At 37.3% G+C, this 23,395-nt stretch overlaps 2 protein-coding genes and 1 long non-coding RNA gene across 4 annotated transcripts in view; 2 read left to right on the plus strand and 1 right to left on the minus strand.

The window, feature by feature from the left end:
* Window positions 1–7,920, plus strand: part of stt3b (STT3 oligosaccharyltransferase complex catalytic subunit B) — a 71,847-nt gene extending 63,927 nt beyond the window's left edge. Inside the window, exons 11-16 of the mRNA XM_052144704.1 lie at window positions 564–751; window positions 1,767–1,938; window positions 2,153–2,326; window positions 2,458–2,571; window positions 2,671–2,877; window positions 6,237–7,920. Coding sequence (XP_052000664.1) covers window positions 564–751; window positions 1,767–1,938; window positions 2,153–2,326; window positions 2,458–2,571; window positions 2,671–2,877; window positions 6,237–6,317 — 936 coding nt within the window. The 3' untranslated portion in view covers window positions 6,318–7,920. The remainder of the gene's footprint in view (window positions 1–563; window positions 752–1,766; window positions 1,939–2,152; window positions 2,327–2,457; window positions 2,572–2,670; window positions 2,878–6,236) is intronic.
* Window positions 7,921–8,102: 182 nt separating this feature from the next.
* Window positions 8,103–23,395, minus strand: part of osbpl10b (oxysterol binding protein-like 10b) — an 83,999-nt gene continuing 68,706 nt past the window's right edge. For both annotated transcript variants that reach the window (XM_052144706.1, XM_052144705.1), the window contains 4 exons: window positions 20,771–20,957; window positions 16,673–16,855; window positions 13,346–13,499; window positions 8,103–10,328 (listed from right to left, as the gene is read on the minus strand). In XM_052144706.1, coding sequence (XP_052000666.1) covers window positions 10,284–10,328; window positions 13,346–13,499; window positions 16,673–16,855; window positions 20,771–20,957 — 569 coding nt within the window. In that variant the 3' untranslated portion in view covers window positions 8,103–10,283. The remainder of the gene's footprint in view (window positions 10,329–13,345; window positions 13,500–16,672; window positions 16,856–20,770; window positions 20,958–23,395) is intronic.
* On the plus strand, window positions 16,783–21,854 carry LOC127656396 (uncharacterized). Its single transcript, XR_007972157.1, has 3 exons — window positions 16,783–16,914; window positions 20,330–20,615; window positions 20,792–21,854. It is a non-coding gene; the product is annotated as an uncharacterized LOC127656396 (long non-coding RNA).

Consider the following 23,395-nt stretch of genomic DNA (forward strand, 5'->3'; position numbering starts at 1 on the left):
TTTTGAGACCATCTATATGCTTTTATACTAGTTGACAAAATTTTAGCAGATACAGTATTTTGCAAAAGTTTTAGGCACTTGTGAAAAATGTTGCATAGTGAGGATGTCTTAAAAAATAATGACATTTAATAGTTTTCATTTATCATACAAAGTCCAGTAAACATAAAAAGCTAAATCAATATTTGGTGTGGCCACCTTTGCTTTTAAAACAGCACCAATTCTCCTAGGGACACATGGACTTGGTTGTTGGCAGATAGGATGTGGTCATGGTTCATGGATTTGTCAAATGTTTTTTGGCTATTGGATTTTTTGATTAAAGGATGAGCAAACATTTCCTGCCTAACTTACAGTTTAAGTAGCAAATACATCAACACAGGAAAGAAAACTGCTCATCAACCATTTCATTTGGTCTTTAGAAAACAAAAACAGTTACTATGCTGAAGTTTTAGACTTGTTACTATAATGCTATAGGATTCTCAGTGAGGCCTCCTGAATCCCACCATTAAACATATTTGACAGTTTTTCGGTTTGTTTGAATCCAAGTGTGTCACATGTGCTTGCAGGCAGGCAAAGTCCGAAAGCATGTGTCAGAACAGGACCGTCCAGAGGAGGGTTTGGGCCCCAACATTAAGAGCATCGTTACCATGCTAATGCTGATGCTCTTGATGATGTTTGCTGTGCACTGCACCTGGGTGACCAGTAATGCCTACTCCAGTCCCAGCGTAGTGCTGGCATCATACAACCAAGATGGGTAAGGACACATTCATATGGACCCAAGCATAGTTAAAGCCTGCTTATATTATGAAGAGTACTGGGTGTATACTTCTATTATGTCAGATACTTTAATTTGCACATTTATTACCTCTTACCCATAAAATTAAATCAACATGAACTCACATTGTGTGCAATGTTTCGGTGGTTCGTAACAGCTCACCTGGGCGAACATTTAGGAAAACTTCTTATCTGCTGCTAAACACCACCTGTAGCTCCACCACCTTAGTTAAGATCAGTCAACATAAACACACTGGCGTGCAGTTATTAGCAAACTGGTGCAAATGTACCTACATTATGATCGTTTGAGTATATATATGCCTCATTCTACTCATAGACTGAGGCATTAAGTCATTGATAATCACATTTTAATGTCACATTAGTTAAGGGTTTACAGAGCATCCACATGTACTTGTAAATGCCTCACACAGCGGTTTGGCGGGTGTCTGAATGTTCGCAAACAGTATACCATTGCTCGGCTGTTTAGAACTTTTTACCCCTGAACAGAACGAAGAAGAACTTCTCTTGAAGCATATCATAGCCATAAGAACTATTATATTAAGAATACTATGTGTATATTTCTATTGTCGAATACTTCAATTTTCAACAGTTTTTTTTAAATGTTAATTTACAAATGTATTACTTCCTCCCATAAAATTAGATCAACATCAACTGATGTTTTATGTGGTATAACTTTGCCTAGATTCGAAAATTCAGAACTATATCAGAGGTTATAAATAAAAAAAAAAGAAAAGAGGAATTCATTACAAATGTATTTCCTCTTACACATAAAACTAAATCAACGTCAACTCATGCAATAATGCAGTATGTATAACCAAGCCTAGAATAGAACATTTAGAACTATATCCAATTTTAATCATGTTTAGAAATATAAAGAGTAACTCATGGCACATTTTGCTCCGAGCGCCCTTTAATTTCTCACCCTGCCTGGAAGTTATGTTTTTTTATTTTTATTTATTTGTAATCGCCACCAGATCAAGGAACATTCTTGATGATTTCCGTGAAGCCTATTACTGGCTCCGACAGAATACGGATGAGCATGCTCGTGTCATGTCCTGGTGGGACTACGGCTATCAGATTGCAGGCATGGCCAATCGCACGACACTGGTGGACAACAATACATGGAATAACAGTCACATAGCACTGGTGAGTCAGACAATACCATACTCACTATGACGAGAACTACAGGATCTGATTTGCTGTATTACAAGAATGTATGGCAACTTTGTCCAAAACAACTGGAAATTAAATATTGATTAGTGTGATATAAAATGCTTTGCAGAGTGTCAGTACTTGGTCTTTGTGGTGCTAGCTTAAAGGCCACTGACAGTTTACGATAAATATTCTGTTTCCTCTTCAGGTTGGTAAAGCCATGTCCTCAAATGAGAGTGCAGCCTATGAGATTATGAAGTCGCTGGATGTGGATTATGTTCTGATCATCTTTGGGGGAGTGATTGGATACTCCGGCGACGACATTAACAAGTTCCTGTGGATGGTGCGCATTGCAGAGGGCGAGCACCCTAAAGATATCCGGGTCAGTGTGCAAATGAATCGTGGCCGTTTGTAGCAACGGTCTAGCGGTATGGTGGGTTTTCCACAGGTAATCACCACTTGCATTTTCTTCAGGAAATGTAATCGTCTATTTTTTGTGTTTTTCTTATGTAGGAGAGTGATTATTTCACACCACAGGGGGAGTTTCGAGTTGATAAGGCCGGCTCTCCCACCCTCCTCAACTGCCTGATGTACAAAATGTCTTACTACCGCTTTGGAGAAATGCAAGTAAGTGTGTCTTCCCTGTAGTAATGAAACCATTTAACTAACAGTCATTTTGACCATCCCTATTGGACAATCTCTTAATTCCAAACATCCACTCCACAGCTGGATTTCCGCACACCCCCTGGATTTGACCGGACGCGGAACGCTGAGATTGGCAACAAGGACATCAGTCTAAAGCACCTGGAGGAGGCATTTACCTCCGAACACTGGCTAGTGCGCATCTACAGGGTGAAGAAGCCAGAGAACCGACAGGCTCTGGACCACAAGCTCCGCAACATTGCAGCCAAGCAGAAGTACACCTCAAAAAAGGTTTTCCCATCTAGATTCCATTAGTGTAATATATGTTTTATAACATAAAAAAATCAAATGTTCTGTTTTCAATACTTGTGACTATTAGGGCATTTTCACACCAGGCTCGATTGGAGCATTTGTTTCGGAACCTGGTTTATTTTCTCCCTTAGTTTGGTTCCTTTAGGCATCTGAACACGGCAATCGCACTTGGATCTTCACCAAAACAATAAGTACGATTGCAAATTAACCCTGGAGCGGTTTGCTTGTGGTGAAAATGTAATCTGACCCAACAGACCAATGAACCAAACAATATGCTTATAAAAACCATGAACATGCTTGATGGAAAAGTACTGAATGATCGCTAAAAACATCAGTGACACAAATTTTACATTGCGGATCATTTGTGTGTCGGATAAAGTGTATTTCCTCGGACTGGAACGCGCATTCTTTACAGTGTGGTGATGTTTTGCAAAAGTTTGGCATAAACAACACTTGAAAATATGTTACGGTTGACAAGTTTTACTGTATTCCCTTTACTCCTGCATACATGCGGCTCTCCACAGCAATGTAATTCCCCCGTGATGCTTGTAAATAACAAGCATGGCATCCAAGAAAGACTTTGCTATTATTGTTCCTTTGCTTTATTTAGATATTCCAGAGTCCTTGCTGTTTGTGTCCTTATTTTCTGTCGCGACCTGCTGCAGAATTGCAGTGCAATAGTGGGGTTTCTGTCTTATGTAAACTCTGAGATTCCCCCGATGTATGCACATTCGATATTTTACAATAGTGTGTAAAAATGGGTATAGTTTATTGGATTTTTTTTTTTTTTTCCTTTCTCCACTGTAGTCCCAGAAATGTTTAATTCTTTCCACTGATTTGACTTGTTGTTGGGCTCCAACTTGTGACATTAGCTATCCGTTCTGTTCACGCACATGCGCACTGTTCAAAAACCTGTAACATGCGCACTCCTATAAGCCAAAACATATTTTGCGAATGCAGATGCACCTTGCTATGCAAGCTCGATTCCATGCATCGTTGCTTAGTATAATGTGTCCGCATTCAATTCATAACTCAATGCAAGTTATGCACTGCATTCTCTGCATTGCCACGAGGGGCGCCAGCGCAGATTTTCTGTTTTCTGTCAACAACTATCATGGCGGAGCAGCAATTTGAGGAGAGTCTTGCCGAACAAGTTAGATTATACAAACATATTTACTAGAGGTCCACCGATATAGGATTTTGCCGATACCGATAACTAAATTGGGAAGACAAGCTGATCACTGGTTAAATCGACAGATTGTTTTTAAAATTGATACTGAATGAAAAAACAACATTTAAATTAGGGATGCACCGATACCACTTCTCTTCCATTCCGATACCAGAAATCTCAGTATCAGCCTATACCGATCCGATACCAAAGTTGTATTTTTGCATAATCAGTTTAGAATATCTTTACATTATTGTGTGGAACTAATTGGAAGTACTCTTTAATATGTAAAGAAACACAAACCTCTAACTACACATTATTTCAATATAAATATATAGCTTATTAAGAAACACTTTATTATTAACTAGTATACTGGATAAATAGCAGCCAAATTAACAGTAATTCAAGTCTTCAGTAGAAAAGAAGCTAGTGTTTTATTTTTATTTTTATCCCCCTCTATCATGCAATAATTCATATTATTATTGACTTTTACACTTAAATACAACAGTAAAATATTTAAGTCATGCACTTTTTAAACCCTCACGCTTTTATTTTGACATTCCATCCAAACTCTCCAGGTCCTGTATGTCTGTTTGTAGACAAGTTCACATTAAATTCACACGTTCAAATTATGGTAAAATGCACCTCCAGTGCCGTTTCACAATTTCAATGAGTTACACACATTTACCCTCGACTTCTCAATGCAAAAAAAAAATATATATATATATATATATATATATATATATATACACACTCACCTAAAGGATTATTAGGAACACCTGTTCAATTTCTCATTAATGGAATTATCTAATCAACCAATCACATGGCAGTTGCTTCAATGCATTTAGGGGTGTGGTCCTGGTCAAGACAATCTCCTGAACTCCAAACTGAATGTCAGAATGGGAAAGAAAGGTGATTTAAGCAATTTTGAGCGTGGCATGGTTGTTGGTGCCAGACGGGCCGGTCTGAGTATTTCACAATCTGCTCAGTTACTGGGATTTTCACGCACAGCCATTTCTAGGGTTTACAAAGAATGGTGTGAAAAGGGAAAAACATCCAGTATGCGGCAGTCCTGTGGGCGAAAATGCCTTGTTGATGCTAGAGGTCAGAGGAGAATGGGCCGACTGATTCAAGCTGATAGAAGAGCAACTTTGCCTGAAATAACCACTCGTTACAACCGAGGTATGTAGCAAAGCATTTGTGAAGCCACAACATGCACAACCTTGAGGTGGATGGGCAACAACAGCAGAAGACCCCACCAGGTACCACTCATCTCCACTACAACTAGGAAAAAGAGGCTACAATTTGCAAGAGCTCACCAAAATTGGACAGTTGAAGACTGTAAAAATGTTGCCTGGTCTGATGAGTCTCGATTTATGTTGAGACATTCAGATGGTAGAGTCAGAATTTGGCGTAAACAGAATGAGAACATGGATCCATCATGCCTTGTTACCACTGTGCAGGCTGGTGGTGGTGGTGTAATGGTGTGGGGGATGTTTTCTTGGCACACTTTAGGCCCCTTAGTGCCAATTGGGCATCGTTTAAATGCCACGGCCTACCTGAGCATTGTTTCTGACCATGTCCATCCCTTTATGGCCACCATGTACCCATCCTCTGATGGCTACTTCCAGCAGGATAATGCACCATGTCACAAAGCTCGAATCATTTAAATTTGGTTTCTTGAACATGACAATGAGTTCACCGTACTAAAATGGCCTCCACAGTCACCATATCTCAACCCAATAGAGCATCTTTGGGATGTGGTGGAACGGGAGCTTCGTGCACTGGATGTGCATCCCACAAATCTCCATCAACTGCAAGATGCTATCCTATCAATATGGGCCAACATTTCTAAAGAATGCTTTCAGCACCTTGTTGAATCAATGCAACGTAGAATTAAGGCAGTTCTGAAGGCGAAAGGGGGTCAAACACAGTATTAGTATGTGTTCCTAATAATCCTTTAGGTGAGTGTATATATTTAAATTAAAATTGTTTTTTGTAAAACTGCATGTACTTTACTGTAATGCAGATAAAGACCGTTACAATAATGTAGAAATCATCAAACAATGAGAATACTAAATAAAATCTGAAAAGTAAAACTACAATAGTAAACATTCATAATACACTATTTCATGTGAAAATAACAATTATTTCATTTTGTGGTTTACAGACAGCCAAGAGGAAGAGGGGACATATCAAAAACAAGATGGCTCTGAAAAAAGGCAAGAAACTGACCAAGAAGTCTGTTTAGATATTGAATGATAAAGATTGAGAATGGAAAACCTGAAAACAAACAAAAGACAAGGACAACTGCAACTAGTAAGTAATCTACCAATCTAGAAGAACAACAAATATATGTCATCTGGCACCGCCCACCTGAGAACATTTGATTGGAGGCTTTGATCCTGTGATTGTCATAACGACCACGGACGGTTCCATGATCGGTTCAACGATGGGGATCTACATCGGTTCCAATCAGAGAACTCTGGACTTTTTTTCTTTTTTTTTTTTTCTTTCTTCGTAATTGAAAGTGCTGGTTACGCAAGAGAGCTGCCTGTTTCTAAAACGGCGGTCACTTTTTTTTGTGGTGCAGTTTATCTTAATCCAACCGAATTCTAAAACGACCAACAATAGGAATTCATTCAGTGAATGAAACTTGGAGCACCAAAGATTTTATTTTATTTTTTTCCGTTTTTGTTAGAGCTTGTGTGAGTTAAACTTTGATAAAAAAATAAAATAAATAAAAGCTACAGAATCCGAGGAATGTGGAGCAGTCTACAGTCTGACTGGGAAAAGCCCCTTAAAAGCTCTCTTGGCTTTAGCTGACATCGTACAAACCATTTTTTTTTATGTGGAAGAATGCAGCTGGTGTCTTTGTGGCTCTGAATTCGTGAGTTGCTTTCCAAGACAGACTTTGAAAAGGACTCAGTTATTAGTAATGTTTAACTATTGTGGTGACTTTTGATTCTAAATAATTTTGTTTGTAACATGATTTTGAATGTTGTTCTTTTTCTATTGGTTGTAAGATTTTAAAAGTTTATGCAATAATTTGAAAATCAAAATGGGTTGTTTGAAGAATCTGCTTTTATGTCTTTATTGCTAATGCCTTGTCCAGAAGACGGCGCTGTGCCTCTAAACTACTGCGCAAAATTTGCAGATGCTTACAGATGTCCCCCCCCTTTTTTTTTATTTTATTGCAAGTTTCAGGCCAATTAGAAATCAGTTTTTTGTTAATTCCTAAACGACTGTCTGCCAGGACAAAGAGTGAACCGAATTAGTTGTAGGTTTATAAAATGCTGCATTACAAGCCTGAATGCACTTTGTCTTAGTTCACCTTAATGTGGAGCCACTACTGAGAAGCATGCAGGTGGAGAGTGCGTATTTCACACTTAGAAATACGCACTCTCCACCTGCTTTTTTTACTTTGAAAAGGGCGCTTTCTGCCACATCAAATGGGGTTTTCCTTTCCTCTGTTCTTCTGGGCTGTCTTTTACACCTTCCTCTTTGTTTCCTGCCTTTTCTAGATTTTCAACTTGCCAATTGCTTTTGCTTTGTTTTTTTGTAAAATAATTGGAAGGGAAAAACAATTCTGATTCTCCCCTCTTTCCATAACATATATTGTTCTCAGAGGGCTCTGAATCTTAGGAAGGTATTTATTAAATAGAATAAAAATTGAAGTTGAGGAGACCTTTCATCTTTAAATGCAAAAACGGTTATTTTCTTTTTCAGAGTTAAAATGTACTCCATAAATTGTAAAAAAAAAAAAAGAGCGTGAGAAAAAGATGCTGTTGTGAGAATGAGTGATGCCATTGTGATTAAAAGACTTAATGAAACAATCAGCCTTATCCATTCAGACTTATTGATCACCCTTTCATTTGGGATAATCTTGTTTATATGTATTAGGCCAGTGGTATGGTGTTGGTGTAATTCTTTAGGTGTCCTGTAGATGACAGCTCTAGTTCATAAAAGGAATAACAACAAATTCCATTTTGCAAAACACCCTCAAATGTAGAGGAATATGGCTCAAACTTAAGCACTTTTATGTAGCATAAGTAACATTAACTTTGTTAATTCTTAGAAAAGAATGTGTATAAAAGCCAATTCACACCTGAATCAGTTCCCAGTTTTTCTATTTTTTACATTTTAATTCTCCCCACCTAAAGGCACAGGGTTTCTATGGTCATGGAAAAGCTAAAAATATCAGTGAGTAACTCTGATTTCCAGGCCTGGAAAACACATGGAAGTTAAATATTTTAGTTTTTGAAAGTGACTATAAATTATTGTAGATTTGCTTTGTATTGGGATCTGGAAAGCTAAATTTTTCAATGAGATGAGTTCAAATCTATAGTGAAAATGGTAATAAAAAAATGTGAGTATCCATTGAGTATGTACTTAAGTGATTGTACTAATATATTAATGGTACCTCATTTCGAATTCCGCTCCAGCAATCTAGATATATTAAATGATTTTCAACCACCCATGTAGTAATCATAGACAACAGGTGAATGCAAGTCAATGCTTATTACAGCATAAGAAGCTTTTAACTTTAGCTTATTTACAGATACAATATGTGATCACTTGTCTTTTGCAGAGGTGTCTTTATTTTAACATGTACATCGTGTGTTTGGTAACACCATCTCTGTGGTTTTACATCACTTTTATAAGACCTTTGCTAATGGAAACTGTCTGTGCATCTTGCATACATTCAAACTCTTGCAGAGCAAGTCATGTAAAGGAGTTTTTCTTTCAAAAATTATTTGTTGCCCAATATGATCGGAGTAATACTGTAACTGCAGAAATAAATATAGCATAACAAATGTTGCTGGGGCATACAATCTACCAAGAAATAAAAAAGGTTTAATCCATGTCAATTTAAGTAATTCATTTTCAAAAGTTAATTAGGCCCTGTAAAAAAAAAATTTATAATAATAAACCTGTGAAAAGGCCATATCTTCATATCTGTGAACATGTTTAGAAATCGACCTAGGTTTAATGAAAATTTAAATAAGCAAATGTAATGCATGCTTAATCTTCCTAATTAATGGGTAAAGATGAATCTGTGCATGATTTTAAAATCTGTTCTTTTAAAAGTATAGTTCACCCAAAAATTCAATTTCTCACATTTACTCACCCTCATGCCATCCTTCTGCTGAACACACATTTGCAGAAGTATATTTGAGCTCTGTAGGTCCTCACTATGCAAGTAAATGGGTACCTATTTTAAGCTCTAAAAAGCAGAAAGGCAACATAAATGGTTAAATCCATGCCTTCTGAAGCGATATGATAGGTGTGGGTGAGAAACAGATCAGTATTTAAGTCCTTTTTTTTTTTATCATAAATTCTCTTTGCTGCTCCATAGGTGGTGATATGCACAAAGAATGCAAATCATCAAAAACAAGTGAAGAATATAAAAGCAAAAGTGATGATTGATTGTAAAAAGGGACCTGAAATATTGATTTGTTTCTCACACACTTATATAGTTTCTGAAGATATGGGTTGAGTTCAGATGGATTTAACCACTGGAGTCTTATGGATTACTTTTATGCTGCCTTCACGTGCTTTTCAGAGGTTTGAAATTTTGGTACCAATTTACTTGCATTGTAAGGACTTACAGAGCTGAAATATTCTTCTAAAAATCTTTGTGTTCAACAGAAGTCATACGCATCTGGGATGGCATGAGGGCGAGTAAATGTTTAGAGAATTGTAATTTTTGCGTGAACAATTTTTTGAAATATCCATTTACACTTTTTTTATATAAAGCACAGTTTACTTCAAAGCCTTCAGAAATCACCAGAGTGAAAGTACAATACAGTAATGCAGATAACTTAGTCAACTGAAATGTATTCAGCCATTCAAGTCAAATCGTTACCAAATGAGGGGCGAGGTCACTTTTACATAAATATACTGTACAACATACATATACCACCAGCATCAACATCTGCCTCTGCATCTGCCTCTATTTAACATTATCAAATATAACAGCTATCAGTGATATAGATACTAAATCTCTCTTGTATGTATAATCACTACTTAGTACTGATTACTAGAAGTAATATACAAATATAAAGATATTGCACAAGGTCACACAATGTAATATCAGGTCTCCACACCCTTGTGTCCATTTGTTTGACTTGGTTTTTGGCACCATTCACTTTCTGTAAGAAGACACCTTTGGGGTCTGTGATGGAGTGATATCATGTGGCTCCAGGTGTCCTTGTCACTTTGTCTTCCATAGAGGATTGTGGTACACCCATCCTTCCCCCTGGAGGCAATTCAATGACAAAAACAAAAGTTAGAAATACCCTGATGTAGGAACCAATATCTTGCATGTGTCTGGATAGCTAATCCCTGAATGTGGTTTATGGATGGGAATCAAACGCATTTTCACAATGATGTAGCCATTAACAAACCACACTTTCCAATGGGAAGTGATGTAGCATCACAAAACAGTACATCAGTCCTTTAAAACGTCCTCTCACACTCATGTAGCACAGGAAATCATGCAAATTAACCAGTTCGATTCACTTGTATTGGAGCATTGGGAACCTAATGCTAACTAGTTCACATAAATGATTCATTAATTCAACTCAGTCCCTGCACAGCCTTAAAGGAATATTCTGGGTTCAATTCAAGTTAAGCTTAATCAACAGTATTTGTGGCATTATGTTGATTCCCACTAAAATATTTTGATTTGTTCCTCCTTTAAAAAAAAAAGCACAAATAATTTTTACAGATATTTTAGGGTTTTATGGTTTCTTGACATTACATCGTCATGGCAACGAAGTTGTACAATTGCTAAAACTTTCATGAAGTGCTTAGTATACTATTTCATCACATTAAAACCATGTTAAAATCACATATAATGTTTAGGTCTTGTGTCTATACTATCGAAATACTGTAGATAGTATTTTAACGTTTACGGATTGGCCCCATTCACTTCCATTGTAAGTAATTCACTGGAGCCATTCTAGTGCAATCACAAACATCAAATCATGCTGCTGAAGTGCAGATGCAATTCTGGTTAATAAAAAGTTAATTAAAAAGTAGATTCAAACCCAAATCCTCTGGTATAAAAAAGTAAATGTTTCTGAGTTTGTGAGCTACTTATGGAGGCAGAATTTTAAGCCATTATAGGCACGCTTCTGACACGAAGGCTGTTCCAAAAGGTAGGTATCTTAATTATGCTGCCTCCTAAGACAACTCGTTTTGGCCAGATTCTATGGTAGCATCGTATGCAAGTGATCCCATAATGCACCGTGATGGGCTTGGAGGAAAAATCAATCCAAGATTGCGGATGAAGCGAGAGAAATTTGGATAATAAATATACTAATAATCAATACCAAAAAGTATCGATAAAATGGTTTAAAATCATAGAAAACGGACTACTTTACCCTATTACATGGATTTACTATGTACCGGTAAATGTATTCTCATTAGAATATACCGTTATTCCTCTCGCGTCACTTGTATTTAAAAATAAGTTGCGAGTTGAGTCTCCTGTGGAGGACTATTCCAATGATGCACAGAGTTGCCGTCAATGTAGAGCTTTCGAATCGGTCTCCTATTAGGCTTCATTTCAGTCAGTATGCCTACAGTATGTAGGCAGGAGACAGTGAGGCAGCTGTAAGGATGAAGTTGTCAAATAATATCACAAGTACAAATTTGCTGCATGTCAAAAAAATATCTACTCATTGTGCTATTACAATTGTTTAAAATGTTTTGTATACTTTATTTCAAAAGCCAGGTTCACACAGTACGATTTTGGCCAATATGATTCTGTCTGAGACTCATTTTCGGGGATTGTAAATGTTTCTCTTCTAGTAGGAAAAAAATCCCAGATCAGTTAGTGTGACATGTTCCCCAAAGGCCAATAAATTGCCTTTGCAAGGAATCTTTACAGTGGACCAGAGGGGCACAACACAAAGAAATGTACAATTTACAACACAACGGAAATGCTCCCAGCCACTAGAGGGCAATGTTGAGCTGGTGAATAATATTTCGATTTCAAAAGATTTTATCACTATAGCATGCTTACATGAGGATAGGACACGATAAGACATTCTCAGTAAGTAGATTTATAATTTTAGTTTGACAAAGTACATTTTTGGCACAAACATTTGTGCATTTTGAAGCTAAGTATTGTAATGAATTCTCTGTGGTATGGTGTTGCCTCCAGGCAACATAACAAAATGTGGCTTGCTGTGTCAAAATGAAATACCAGAAGTCCCTTCTTATCTTTGTGTTTAACTTAATTTATTTGTGTTTTAGGTTAATTTATTTGGGTTGTGGCTTCATTTCATTGGGTTGTGGCTTAATTTCGTTGTGTTGTGGCTTAATTTATTTGTGTTGTGGCTTAATATCTTTGTGTTTTGGCAAATTAAATTGTGTTGTGGCTTAATATATTTGGGCTTAATTGTTTTGGGTTGTGGCTTAATATCTTTGTGTTTTGGCAAATTTCGTTATGTGTTGGCTACATTTATTTGGATTGTGGCTTAATGTCGTGTGTTGTGGTTTAATTTATACGTGTTGTGGCTTAATATCTTTGTGTTGTGGAAAATGTTCTTGTGTCATGGCTTACTTTAGTTGTGTTGTGTCTTAATTTATTTGTGTTGTGAACTTTTGTTTGATTTGTATGTTGATGTCTTGTAATTTCTTTATGTCGTGAACATTTTTTGTTTGATTTGTATATTGATGCCTTCTAATTTCTTTGTGTTTTGAACTTTTGTTTACTTTTGTAAAATATGTTGGGTTATGCACCTCTGGGCCACAGAAAATCTTAGCCTCAGACAAATTCTGGCAGTGTCATAAATTTTGTGTCACAGTCATGCAGCAGTGTGACTGCTCCTATGACAGCCATATGAGATGAAACAGCCAGTCAAGGCTGTCAATCAGAATGATTGGACCAAAGTTTTGGCTATGATGTGCAGTGTAAAGTCTGAAATAAAAATCTAACAGGGAACATATTGTATAGTTTGACATCAAACAATTGCAAAGAACTGTAAACATTTTACAGAATTTTGCTCCCAGCTTACGGGTAAAGTGACCATAGCCTAAATAATATTTATGATCTAAGCCTTTGCCATGTATAGCCCACTCATGCCCAATTTAAAACTTGCTCTAGTGTCATGGTCCCCACCACTTTACTTCACTTTGGTCAAATAATGCCATATGGACTGTTGGGTAATATATTGATGTGAAGCACCAGTGCAGGCTCCGTAAAAGTGTGTATTGAGTGTGCCATATGGGAAAGGGCCTTGGAGTGGGATTAGAAAACCTCACCTCTTTGATGAAGTATTTGGGTTTCCAGGGGGTGCCACTGGCTGCTCTCTGCTTCCCTTCCCTCCTCTGTCTCTCCTCCAGCTGGCGTTTGTGTTCTGTGGCCGTATCAATGTCCCCTGTCTTCAGAGCCGTTGTCACATGCTGCCACAGCCGCCTGTCAATCATTGATGCAAAAAGGGTTAGGACGGAACATAATGATCAATACCATAAGACCCTGTTTACAGCTGGTGTTAACATCCCTCTCACTGAAATCACATTAGGAGATAATCAGAAACGAATGTGACCATACAGAATTGTTTGGTGTGGTGTAAAGTCGGCAACTTTTGGACAGTCGTAATTTAAAAAAATTGATTAAAACAAATTCCCCACAGTAAATATGGTTTGTAACAAGGCCTTTGTAGAGGTATCATGGACTATGTCTGATGATTACACATAACAGGCCAGTTCATTAAGCCACCTAATGACAGAAACCAGGGATAATAGCTCTATGCACTCTCTGAAAATAAGTGTAAGTGCATCTCAATTCAAGATCAGTTGTCCCAAGTATATCTGTATTGATCAGACTATGAAATCAGCAAAGGCTATTTCAAATCCTCTCAAGGATCAATAAATCCACACTTTTTGCATGTGCACCAGAGTATCAGAACCATCTCTCTGACTCTGTATCTGTTTTTGATTGCATTATGCAGCCGTGGTATAGCCAGGCTGATAGCATTAGACTACTCTGATATCTGGCTGACCGGTTTAGGATTTCTCTCTCTCTCCTCTCCAATAAGCAGAACAAGAGATTATTAAGTAAACCATGTAGCTCGCTCAGGGCCAGCCAGAACAGAGTAAAGGGTTTATTGCTTAAAGACTTTAGAAGGGTAGGAAAAAGTTTTGCTAAAATGTGAGGTGCTTATCTACTGAGGCATTATAAAGATTGCTGAGCTCTCTGATCTTTCTCACACACTATTTTATTTGAATTGCCTTCATGAAGCTTTCATCTGAAGCATGAGTAGGAAACAAAATCTATGTTATTTAGAGGTCGACCGATAGTGAATTTTGCAGTTACCGATAACTAAGCTAGTGGAAAATGCAGATAGATTTTGAATGTAAAAAAAAAATATATCTTAGTCTTTCCTTACTTTTACAGGCACAGACACAGAGGCTACAAGATTCGAAAATGAAAATGATTTTTTTTTGTTGCAATTTTAATCCCAAAAATAACCATAAAACAAAAAATAAGATTTGGTCCATAATGCAGGACTTTTAACTGTAAACAAGCCCATAATACATTGGGGATTTTGAAAAGTCTGTGCTTCCATCTCATACAAACACATACAGGTGAAGTCAGAAGTTTACATGCCAAATACATTCACAATTCCTGACATTTAATAGTAGAAAGCATTCCCTGTTTTAGGTCAGTTAGGATCACTACTTTATATTAAGAATGTGAAATGTCAGAATAGTAGAGAGAATGATTTATTTCAGCTTTTATTTCTTTCATCACATTCCCAGTGGGCCAGAAGTTTACACACACTTTGTTAGAATATGGTGTCATTGGCTTTAAATTGTTTAACTTGGGTCAAACATATGTGGTAGCCTTCCACAAGCTTCTCACAATAAGTTGCTGGAATTTTGTCCCATTCCTCCAGACAGAACTGGTGTAACTGAGTCAGGTTTGTTGGCCTCCTTGCTCGCACATGCTTTTTCTGTTCTGCCCACAATTGTTTTATCGGATTGAGGACAGGGCTTTGTGATGGCCACTCCAATACTTTGACTTTGTTCTCCTTAAGCCATTTTGCCACAAATTTGGAGATATGCTTGGGGTCATTGTCCATTTGGAAGACCCATTGCGACCAAGCTATCTTAAGATGCTGCTTCAATATATCCACATAATTTTCCTTCCTCATGATGCCATCTATTTTGTGAAGTGCACCAGTCCCTCCTGCAGCAAAGCACCCCCGCAACATGATGCTGCCACCCCCATGCTTCACGGTTGGGATGCTGTTCTTTGGCTTGCATGCCTCACCCCTATTCCTCCAAACATAACAATGGTCATTGTGGCCAAACAGTTTACATTTTATTTCATCAGACCAGAGGACATTTCTCCAAAAACTAATATCTTTGACCCCATGTGAACTTGCAAACTGTAGTCTGGCTTTTTTATTGCGGTTTATGAGCAGTGGCTTCCTTGCTGAGCAGTCTTTCAGGTTATGCGCAATAGGATATAGATACTTGTCTACCTGTTTCCTCCAGCATCTTCACAAGGGCCTTTGGCTGTTGTTTGATTTGCACATTTTGCACCAAACTACGTTCATCTCTAGGAGACAGAATGCGCCTCCTTCCTGAGCAGTATGATAGCTGCGTGGTTCCATGGTGTTTAAACAGATGAACATGGTATCTTTAAGCGTTTGGAAATTGCTCCCAAGGATTAACCAGACTTTTTTTTTCTAAGGTCTTTCTTTTTTAAGGATTTCTTTTGATTTTCCCATGATGTCAAGCAAAGAGGTGCTGAGTTTGAAGGTAGGCATTAAAATGAATCCACAGGTACACCTCCAATTAGCCTTTAGCTAATTGGCTAACTTCTGACCCATTGGAATTGTTCTATAGTCAATTAAAAGTAAAACAATCTGTCTGTAAACAATTGTTGGAACAATTACTCATGTCATGCACAAAGATGTCCTAAACGACTTGCCAAAACTACAGAAATGAAATCTGTGGAGTAGTTAAAAAATGTGAGGTTTCATGACTTCAACCTAAGTGTATGCAATCTTCTGACTACAACTGTAAGGAGAACAAAAGTTGCACTCTTACAATCATCTACAATGTATTACAATATAAACACTACAAAGTAAAAATTGTCATGTAGGCTTTTAAATACTGTATGAGCAGTTCATCAACAGATTATAATCATAGATCATCAGCAATCCGGTAATAAAAACAGACTTTTTCTCTTTTCTCTAGGGACACCATCAGTCAAAATCAACATGAACTTATGATTACCGGTAGCTATTATCTACTTAACAACAGAACCTCTTTGAAGCGCTCATTTTTATAATCTTATAAAAAGCAATAGTAATACAAAAAAAAGAAGATCTGTTATTATCTGCATTGATTTTTTCCGATATCTGATAGTTCCAAAAAGCAACTGATCGACCTCTAAATTAACTAGACCGAATAGATGGTTCCATGAGGACTAATAGACTGGTGCAAGACAGTACAAATTAACTATATGAACACTGGCATAAAAATGTCTTTATATAAATATACTGTACAATGACACCGAGTATTCAGTCACATGCATTTTGTAATTTATTGAGTAAATCAAGCTCCTATTCTCACCTTGACTCAAACTGGCTCTGCTTCCCGAGTGGGCGGATCTTTTTCCTAATGACAGGCAGTTTGGATGTGTCAATCACTTTGGTTTCTCCGCTGCTGTAGGTGAACTCCAGGGACCCATTCCACTCCCCCTGAGCCTTACACACAATGGTACCGGTGGGATTGTGTTTTACCTCAGCTGTGACTCTGTCAAAGATCAAGTGGAATACAAGTTAACGAATTAACTGATCACACACCATACCATAGTAAGATGTTGGTATATTTACTACAATGCACTAGACTGGTTCTCGTTTTGGTTTTTTATATGAGGTGATTCAAATGAATAATTTTAAACTTTTTGTTTTGTTTTGTGATTAACATTTATTGATTTATTTATTCATACATTAAATAAATAAAAGCAAAACATATATACAAAGAAACAATATTTAACCCCCATTTCCCCACAAATGAGTCCAAATTCCGCAGTCTTCTAGATGACCATTTTTCAAAAGCCGCCACCCTCCTCATCTCCGAACACCACTCCTGAAATGGGGGCACTCCAGCCGACTTCAATCCACTTAAAACTATTTGAATGGTGACCATGACACTGGTTAGGACCCAATTTTTTAACTGTTTAATCTCTATGTTGATGACGCCCCATCACCTAAAATACAGAGTCTGGGGCAAAATGAAATTTGAGTGCCTAATACGTCACACATAAAACTCTGAACCTTCAACCAAAATTCAACCAAAAAACATGGGTTGTGTCTACATCTTCTGATTGGCATCGCCAGCAGGTGGGTGTGTCTTTAAGACCAAGCCTATACAATCTAGAGGGGGTCCAATAGAGTCAATGTAAAATCTTGAATTGCTTAAGGCACACCCTTGCATCCCTAGATGCAGACTTGATGTTTTTTAGAATCCTAGCCCACACTCCCTCCTCCAATGCCAAGTTTAAATCTTTCTCACATAATCTCTTGATAGAAATTAAAGGTCCGTCCCCCAGACTCTGAATTAGCAGGGAGTAATACACTAATTCCTCACAACCTTTTCCAAAAGCAGTAATCACCACTCCCAGAGTGTCTGCTCCTTTAAGGGGTGTATACTACTCCCGAAAACAGTACAGAGCTGGTAGCACAGGTACCTAAAAAAAACTGAGATCTGGGAATCCCAAAATGTTGAACCAAATTCAAAGGATCTCAATGCTCCACTCACATATAGGTCACCAAGTATAGTAACCCCCCTCACAATCCACTCTAACCAGCAGAAAGGTATCATTTTGGGTTCAGCTATATGCTTGAGTCAACATTTAAATAAATGTCAGAATTAAACACTCTGGACACTTTTGTCCATACCAAGTGCAAAGGGGAGATAACGGGGTGTAATTTAACTTCTCCGATTAGTTTGATAGGCTTTGCAATGGCGAAATAGGGGCAAGAACTTCCTGTTCAATAAAAAACCAGGGAGAGGCTCTCTTAGGTGGAAGCAACCAATGAGCCAAATGTCTGAGACCGAATGCATAATAATAAAACAAAAACTTGGGCAGGCCTATGCAGTTTACTGAAATGTAATCTGGGATGTTTACCATTCCAAATGAAGGACTTTGCTATGCTATCAAATTGCTTTAAATAAGAGAGTGGGACATCTACAGGGAGAGAGTGTAGCAGGTAGTTGAAATTTGGAGTACAATTAATTTTAATAACATTGACCTTCCCAATCACAGACAAATGTAATGAAGCCCACCTACCCACATTGCTAGAAAACCTTTTTATGAACTCACATTTTTTTATTAAATCCCACAAATTTGTTGGTAATAAAATTCCTACAGAGTCAGTTGGTCTAAATCCGAAGCTTTGGCTCTGACAGCATACTGCCCAGTGACGGCTTTTCAGCCGCGTATCTTCCAGTGGCCCAAAAAGGTTACTCAGTACTACCTTTTTGGTCCACTGGAAGATATGTGGCTGAAAAGCCGTCGCTGGGCAGTATGCTGTCAGAGCCAAAGCTTCGGATTTAGACCAACTGACCCTGTATCCTAAGAACTTAGAAAATGAAATAATAATTCTGTGGAGGCAAGGCATAAATCTAGTGGAGTTGGAGACAAATATTAAAATATCACCCTGGAAAATCATCTTCCCTTCTTATCGTGGCTGCTAATGGTTCCAGGGCAAGACAGAACAATATTGGGGAAAGTAAAATAATAATTTCCAGAGTATAATAATCTGAAATGAATCCATTTGTTTGTACCGCCTCTACTGGGTGTCTATAAAGTAACTTAATCCATCCAATAAAAGTATTCCCAAAGTGTATATTTCCAAAATCTTCAAAAGATAATCCCATTATACCATATCAAATGCCTTTTCGGCATCAGGTGAGAAGGCAGCGACAAGTCTGATCATTCACTACTGACCACATGATGTTGATGAAATGCCTAATGTTATCAGAAGAGCTACAGCCTTGAATAATCTCCACCTGATCTATATACATAAGAGATGTCATAACATAATAATCGGTTAGCCAGAATTTTTTGCAATATTTTAACATCTAGCTGGATCAGGAAATTTGGACGGTATCTCATACACTCACTTTGTCCTTTTTAAGAATCTGATCCGGGCTTGTATCATGGCTGGCGGAAGCTTTCCATTCTTTAATGATTCCGTATAAACTTCGAACAAAACTGTAGCCAATTCAGTAGCATAAGATCTCAAATTCAGCGGCAAAGCCATCTGGCCCCGGACCCTTGCCTGTAGGCAAGGCCTTAATTACCTCGCCAAGCTCCTCCAAGGTTAATCAGTTTAGGGAGTTCCACAAAGTTTCTAATATCTTCATCAGTAGATGAAGTTGTGGAACTATAAGGATCAAGATAGAATTCTTTAAAAGCATTATTAATATCAATGGCTGAGTTAAAAATTTTACCACCAGCAGATTTCACTGATGGAAAAGACTCTCACTGCTTTATATATCTAGCCAAAAGCTTCCCTGCTTTGTCCCCAGGGCTGGACTGGACTGGCTTGCAACATCCCTTCAAGATCTATAAAAAAGCCCTGATCATCAGTGTTAGGTCCGTAAATGTTAGCCAAATTCAACCTTTGCCCCTGAAGTTCCGCTAAAACAATAATGACTCTTACTAATTTATCTTTAGTCGGTTTGAATTGTAGATACTTACTAATGACTCCCCTGCTCTTACTTGAGCCAGCACTAATGAAAACATGTCTACCCCATATCTTCCAAAATTTTTCAGCTTTCTGCGGGGAAAGATGTGTTTCTTGAAGAAACACTATATCATATTTCTTACATTTAAAAAAATATATAACCTTCCTACTTTTTATGGGGTGCCCCAAACCATTCACATTCAACGTGGAGAGAGACAATCCACTCATATTAACATTTTACATTTTGACATTTTAGAAATATAGATTGTGTGGTAAAAATAAAATATAAGGAATATAATGATTATATTATATATACGATTAAATTATATAATAATATAAAATGTTATTATATATTATTATTATCTATATATAATAATTATAAATTTATATGGCCTGTTATGTCGAGCATACTCTGGAAGACCATGTCCAGGAATTCCACCATATTCTGACCCTCTGCTCCCTCAGGAATTCCAACAATTCGGATGTTATATATAACTGATAATGATTCTCCATATCTTCCAACTTTTCCCAGACATGCTCCAGTTCTGCCTAGATCGCTAACAGATTAGCAGTCCCTTTCCGATGATTCTAGATAATCGATCCGTTTCTCAACATCCGCCACTCTTGTAACATCTCAGTGAATTTCGTCTACATGGCAGTGATCGATAGACATATTACAGCAAGCTCCACCAAGTCAGCAACGACCTTCGACAGCATTGCCAACATGTTCATCAATTGTCGCCGAATGTCCTTCACCTCACCGGCCAAATTGAATCCCGGGCTTGTGGCTTGCTGCTCGGGGGCTTCAGCTTGCACACGTAAGTGTATTTTAATGTCTCCAAAGCCCAAGGATTTTGAAAATTATTTTACATATTGTCTTCCTAGAACAGTTAAGTAACAATTCTTAAAATTATAGGAACAATGCATGCTTTTCCTAATTTTAGATCCAAAAATGTTTCAGAGACACTCTCACCTGTGAACTTTACCTCCATAGAAGGGTTTGGTATGGAATGTGACAGCAGCAGAGTATCCACTTTTGGCGCAGCAGATGGAAACTTTTCCACCCAACTCCACCCAGGGTACTGTGAGGATGGAGCGGGCGTAGGCAGAAGGCAGCGTGAACACATACTTCTCATCATGCTCCAAGAGGTGTAACACTCCTAACACGCATACAAAGGGCACAAATTAGATGCTGCGCAACAATGTGGATGTCTACTAAGTACCACCTACTAAGCTTTCACTGCAAATTTCAAGTCATTATAAACCAATCAAATTCAAATTCTGATGCACTTTGATGCCAGTGCTACATCATAACTTTTATATATCTATAATGCAAATAATGCAAAAAAAGCTTTCATAAAGCTCTTGAATGTGATTCAGGTGAGAAATTCTACAAGAAAAGCAAGTATTAAGCAGTATGGTAAAGATATGATAAAAATAAGAGTGATAATATAATAGGATAATAATAAATAAATAAGCAGAAAACAGTGATTGCTGGATTTACATAACAGCTGTTTAAGTTCTCAAAAGTAAGTTTAACAGTTGTGTCTATTTATTACATTGTGTCCAAAATATGCTTCAATTTCAAAAGGAAAAAAAATAAATATCTTAACATCATAATTTGGAACCAATCCTAAAAGGATCAAATCCTTAAGAACTCACTAAAAATTTTATAAAATCCTGCAGGACAAACTGAAATTCCCATTGTAAGTCTATATTTCCAGATGTTCAGTTTATCTAGTAGGATCTTTGTTTGATCCCTGCAGGATTTGTTTTCCAAATTACATTAACAATTCATTAGCATTCTTTTAAGATGTTTTGACTTTATCTAACATAAACATTTCAATATCCACCCCAATTTTGTCTAAATTGCAATATCAGAGTAAGCATACAGGCTGGTATACAGGTTGCTTAACAGCTGCTTGGGTGATTAACATTTTCATTATCTTTTCTACATTTAAATATGCTTATTTTAGTGAAACGTAAAGTCGTCATTTTTATTTGTATAGCACTTTTCACAACACATACGTTTCAAAGCAGCTTTACAGAAAATCATGCATTACTGAAAACTGTAATATCTATAAAGTTTTAGAGTGATCATTGTGTAGTTTGATTAAATATGATTGTAAATTGTGTATACAAATTAAATAAATAAATAATAATTGTATTTATAACCCCTTTAGAACATCTCATATTGATATGAAACTTATTGTAACATAAGTGGTTAAAATTAAAAATGTAATTTAAACTGTGAATTTTAACTGTTAACTTTTATTTTAATATAATAAAATAAAAAACACATTTATTTGAAATAAAAAAAAAATAAAAATATACATTTGTATTGTAAAATGTGAAAAATATATTGATTAAATATATAATTTAGGACATATAATGCATTTCTAATATACATATAGAGCACTATATATATAAATCAAACTACACAACTGTACTTACAGTCATGCATTTCTTGTATTGTAAATTATATTGAGCTATATAGCTGTGGATGTGAGATGACTAAGAGTACTGGTCTGCACATAGCTGTGTACATTCACGTCAGCCCTCTCAGTGGGCCTGGCCCCTTTACCTTTTACATAATGGACAGCTGTCTAGCGGCAAAATCTGGCATTCAGCTAGGTCTGACAACAGCACATCTGTTTCCCAGAGACAAGAGAGCTAACAGGGGGTGGGGGGGCTGCTCAGTTTCCAGGCTCTTGGCTCTACACAGGTTAAGCATGCTGTGACCAATAGCAGTGCTGCTTGAGCATTTCCCAGTGAGAATACTTGAGATCAGCACGCCTCTGCTGATCCCAGTAGAGAAGAGACAAATTCATTGAGTCGTCACTGTGCGGACGTGTGAGGAAACTGTATATGATGGAGCCGACATGGCCGATTAGGAGCGGGAAAATTTACTGATTAGGGCCTTAGCTGACATTTAAAATGCTCAGTGTGACATTTGAGGGAAATAAGATCCAAAAATCTCTCTCTTTAATTACATTTCTACCTTTTAATGACTTTTAATGGGAAGACATGTGGGAGTTGAGCCATCACCCTCCTCACCTGTGAATTTTAGCAGCACTGAAAGTAAAAGCTGAATTCACAGCTGGTGCTTTATAACTCACAAGCTCTGCTTCGTGAACTTCCCCTTTGAGCAAGATACATTTCTGTGTGTAACAGAACTATAATCTTCACAACTAATGATCTCTACTATTGTCTTCTTTTTTTCTATTAATGATGGTGGGATGGAAGGATGGATGGAATTGGATGGAGGGATGGGATGGAATGAAATAGGATGGGTGGGTGGATGGATGATGGGATGGAATGAAACAGGATTGATGGATGGATGATTGAATGGAATAAAATAGGATGTATGGATGAATGATGGATGGATGGATACAATAGTATGGGATTATGTATGGTTGGAAGGCTGGGATAGGATGGGATGGATGGATGGATGGATGGATGGAGGGATGGATGGAATAGGATGGATGGATGATGGGATATGATGGGATGGAATTGAATAAGATGGATGAATGGATGATGGGATGGAATAGGATGGATTGATAAATGGATGAATGGATGGAATGGACAAGGATGAATG

Source organism: Xyrauchen texanus, chromosome 15, assembly GCF_025860055.1.
Source record: "Xyrauchen texanus isolate HMW12.3.18 chromosome 15, RBS_HiC_50CHRs, whole genome shotgun sequence".
NCBI classification, from domain to species: Eukaryota; Metazoa; Chordata; class Actinopteri; order Cypriniformes; family Catostomidae; genus Xyrauchen; species Xyrauchen texanus.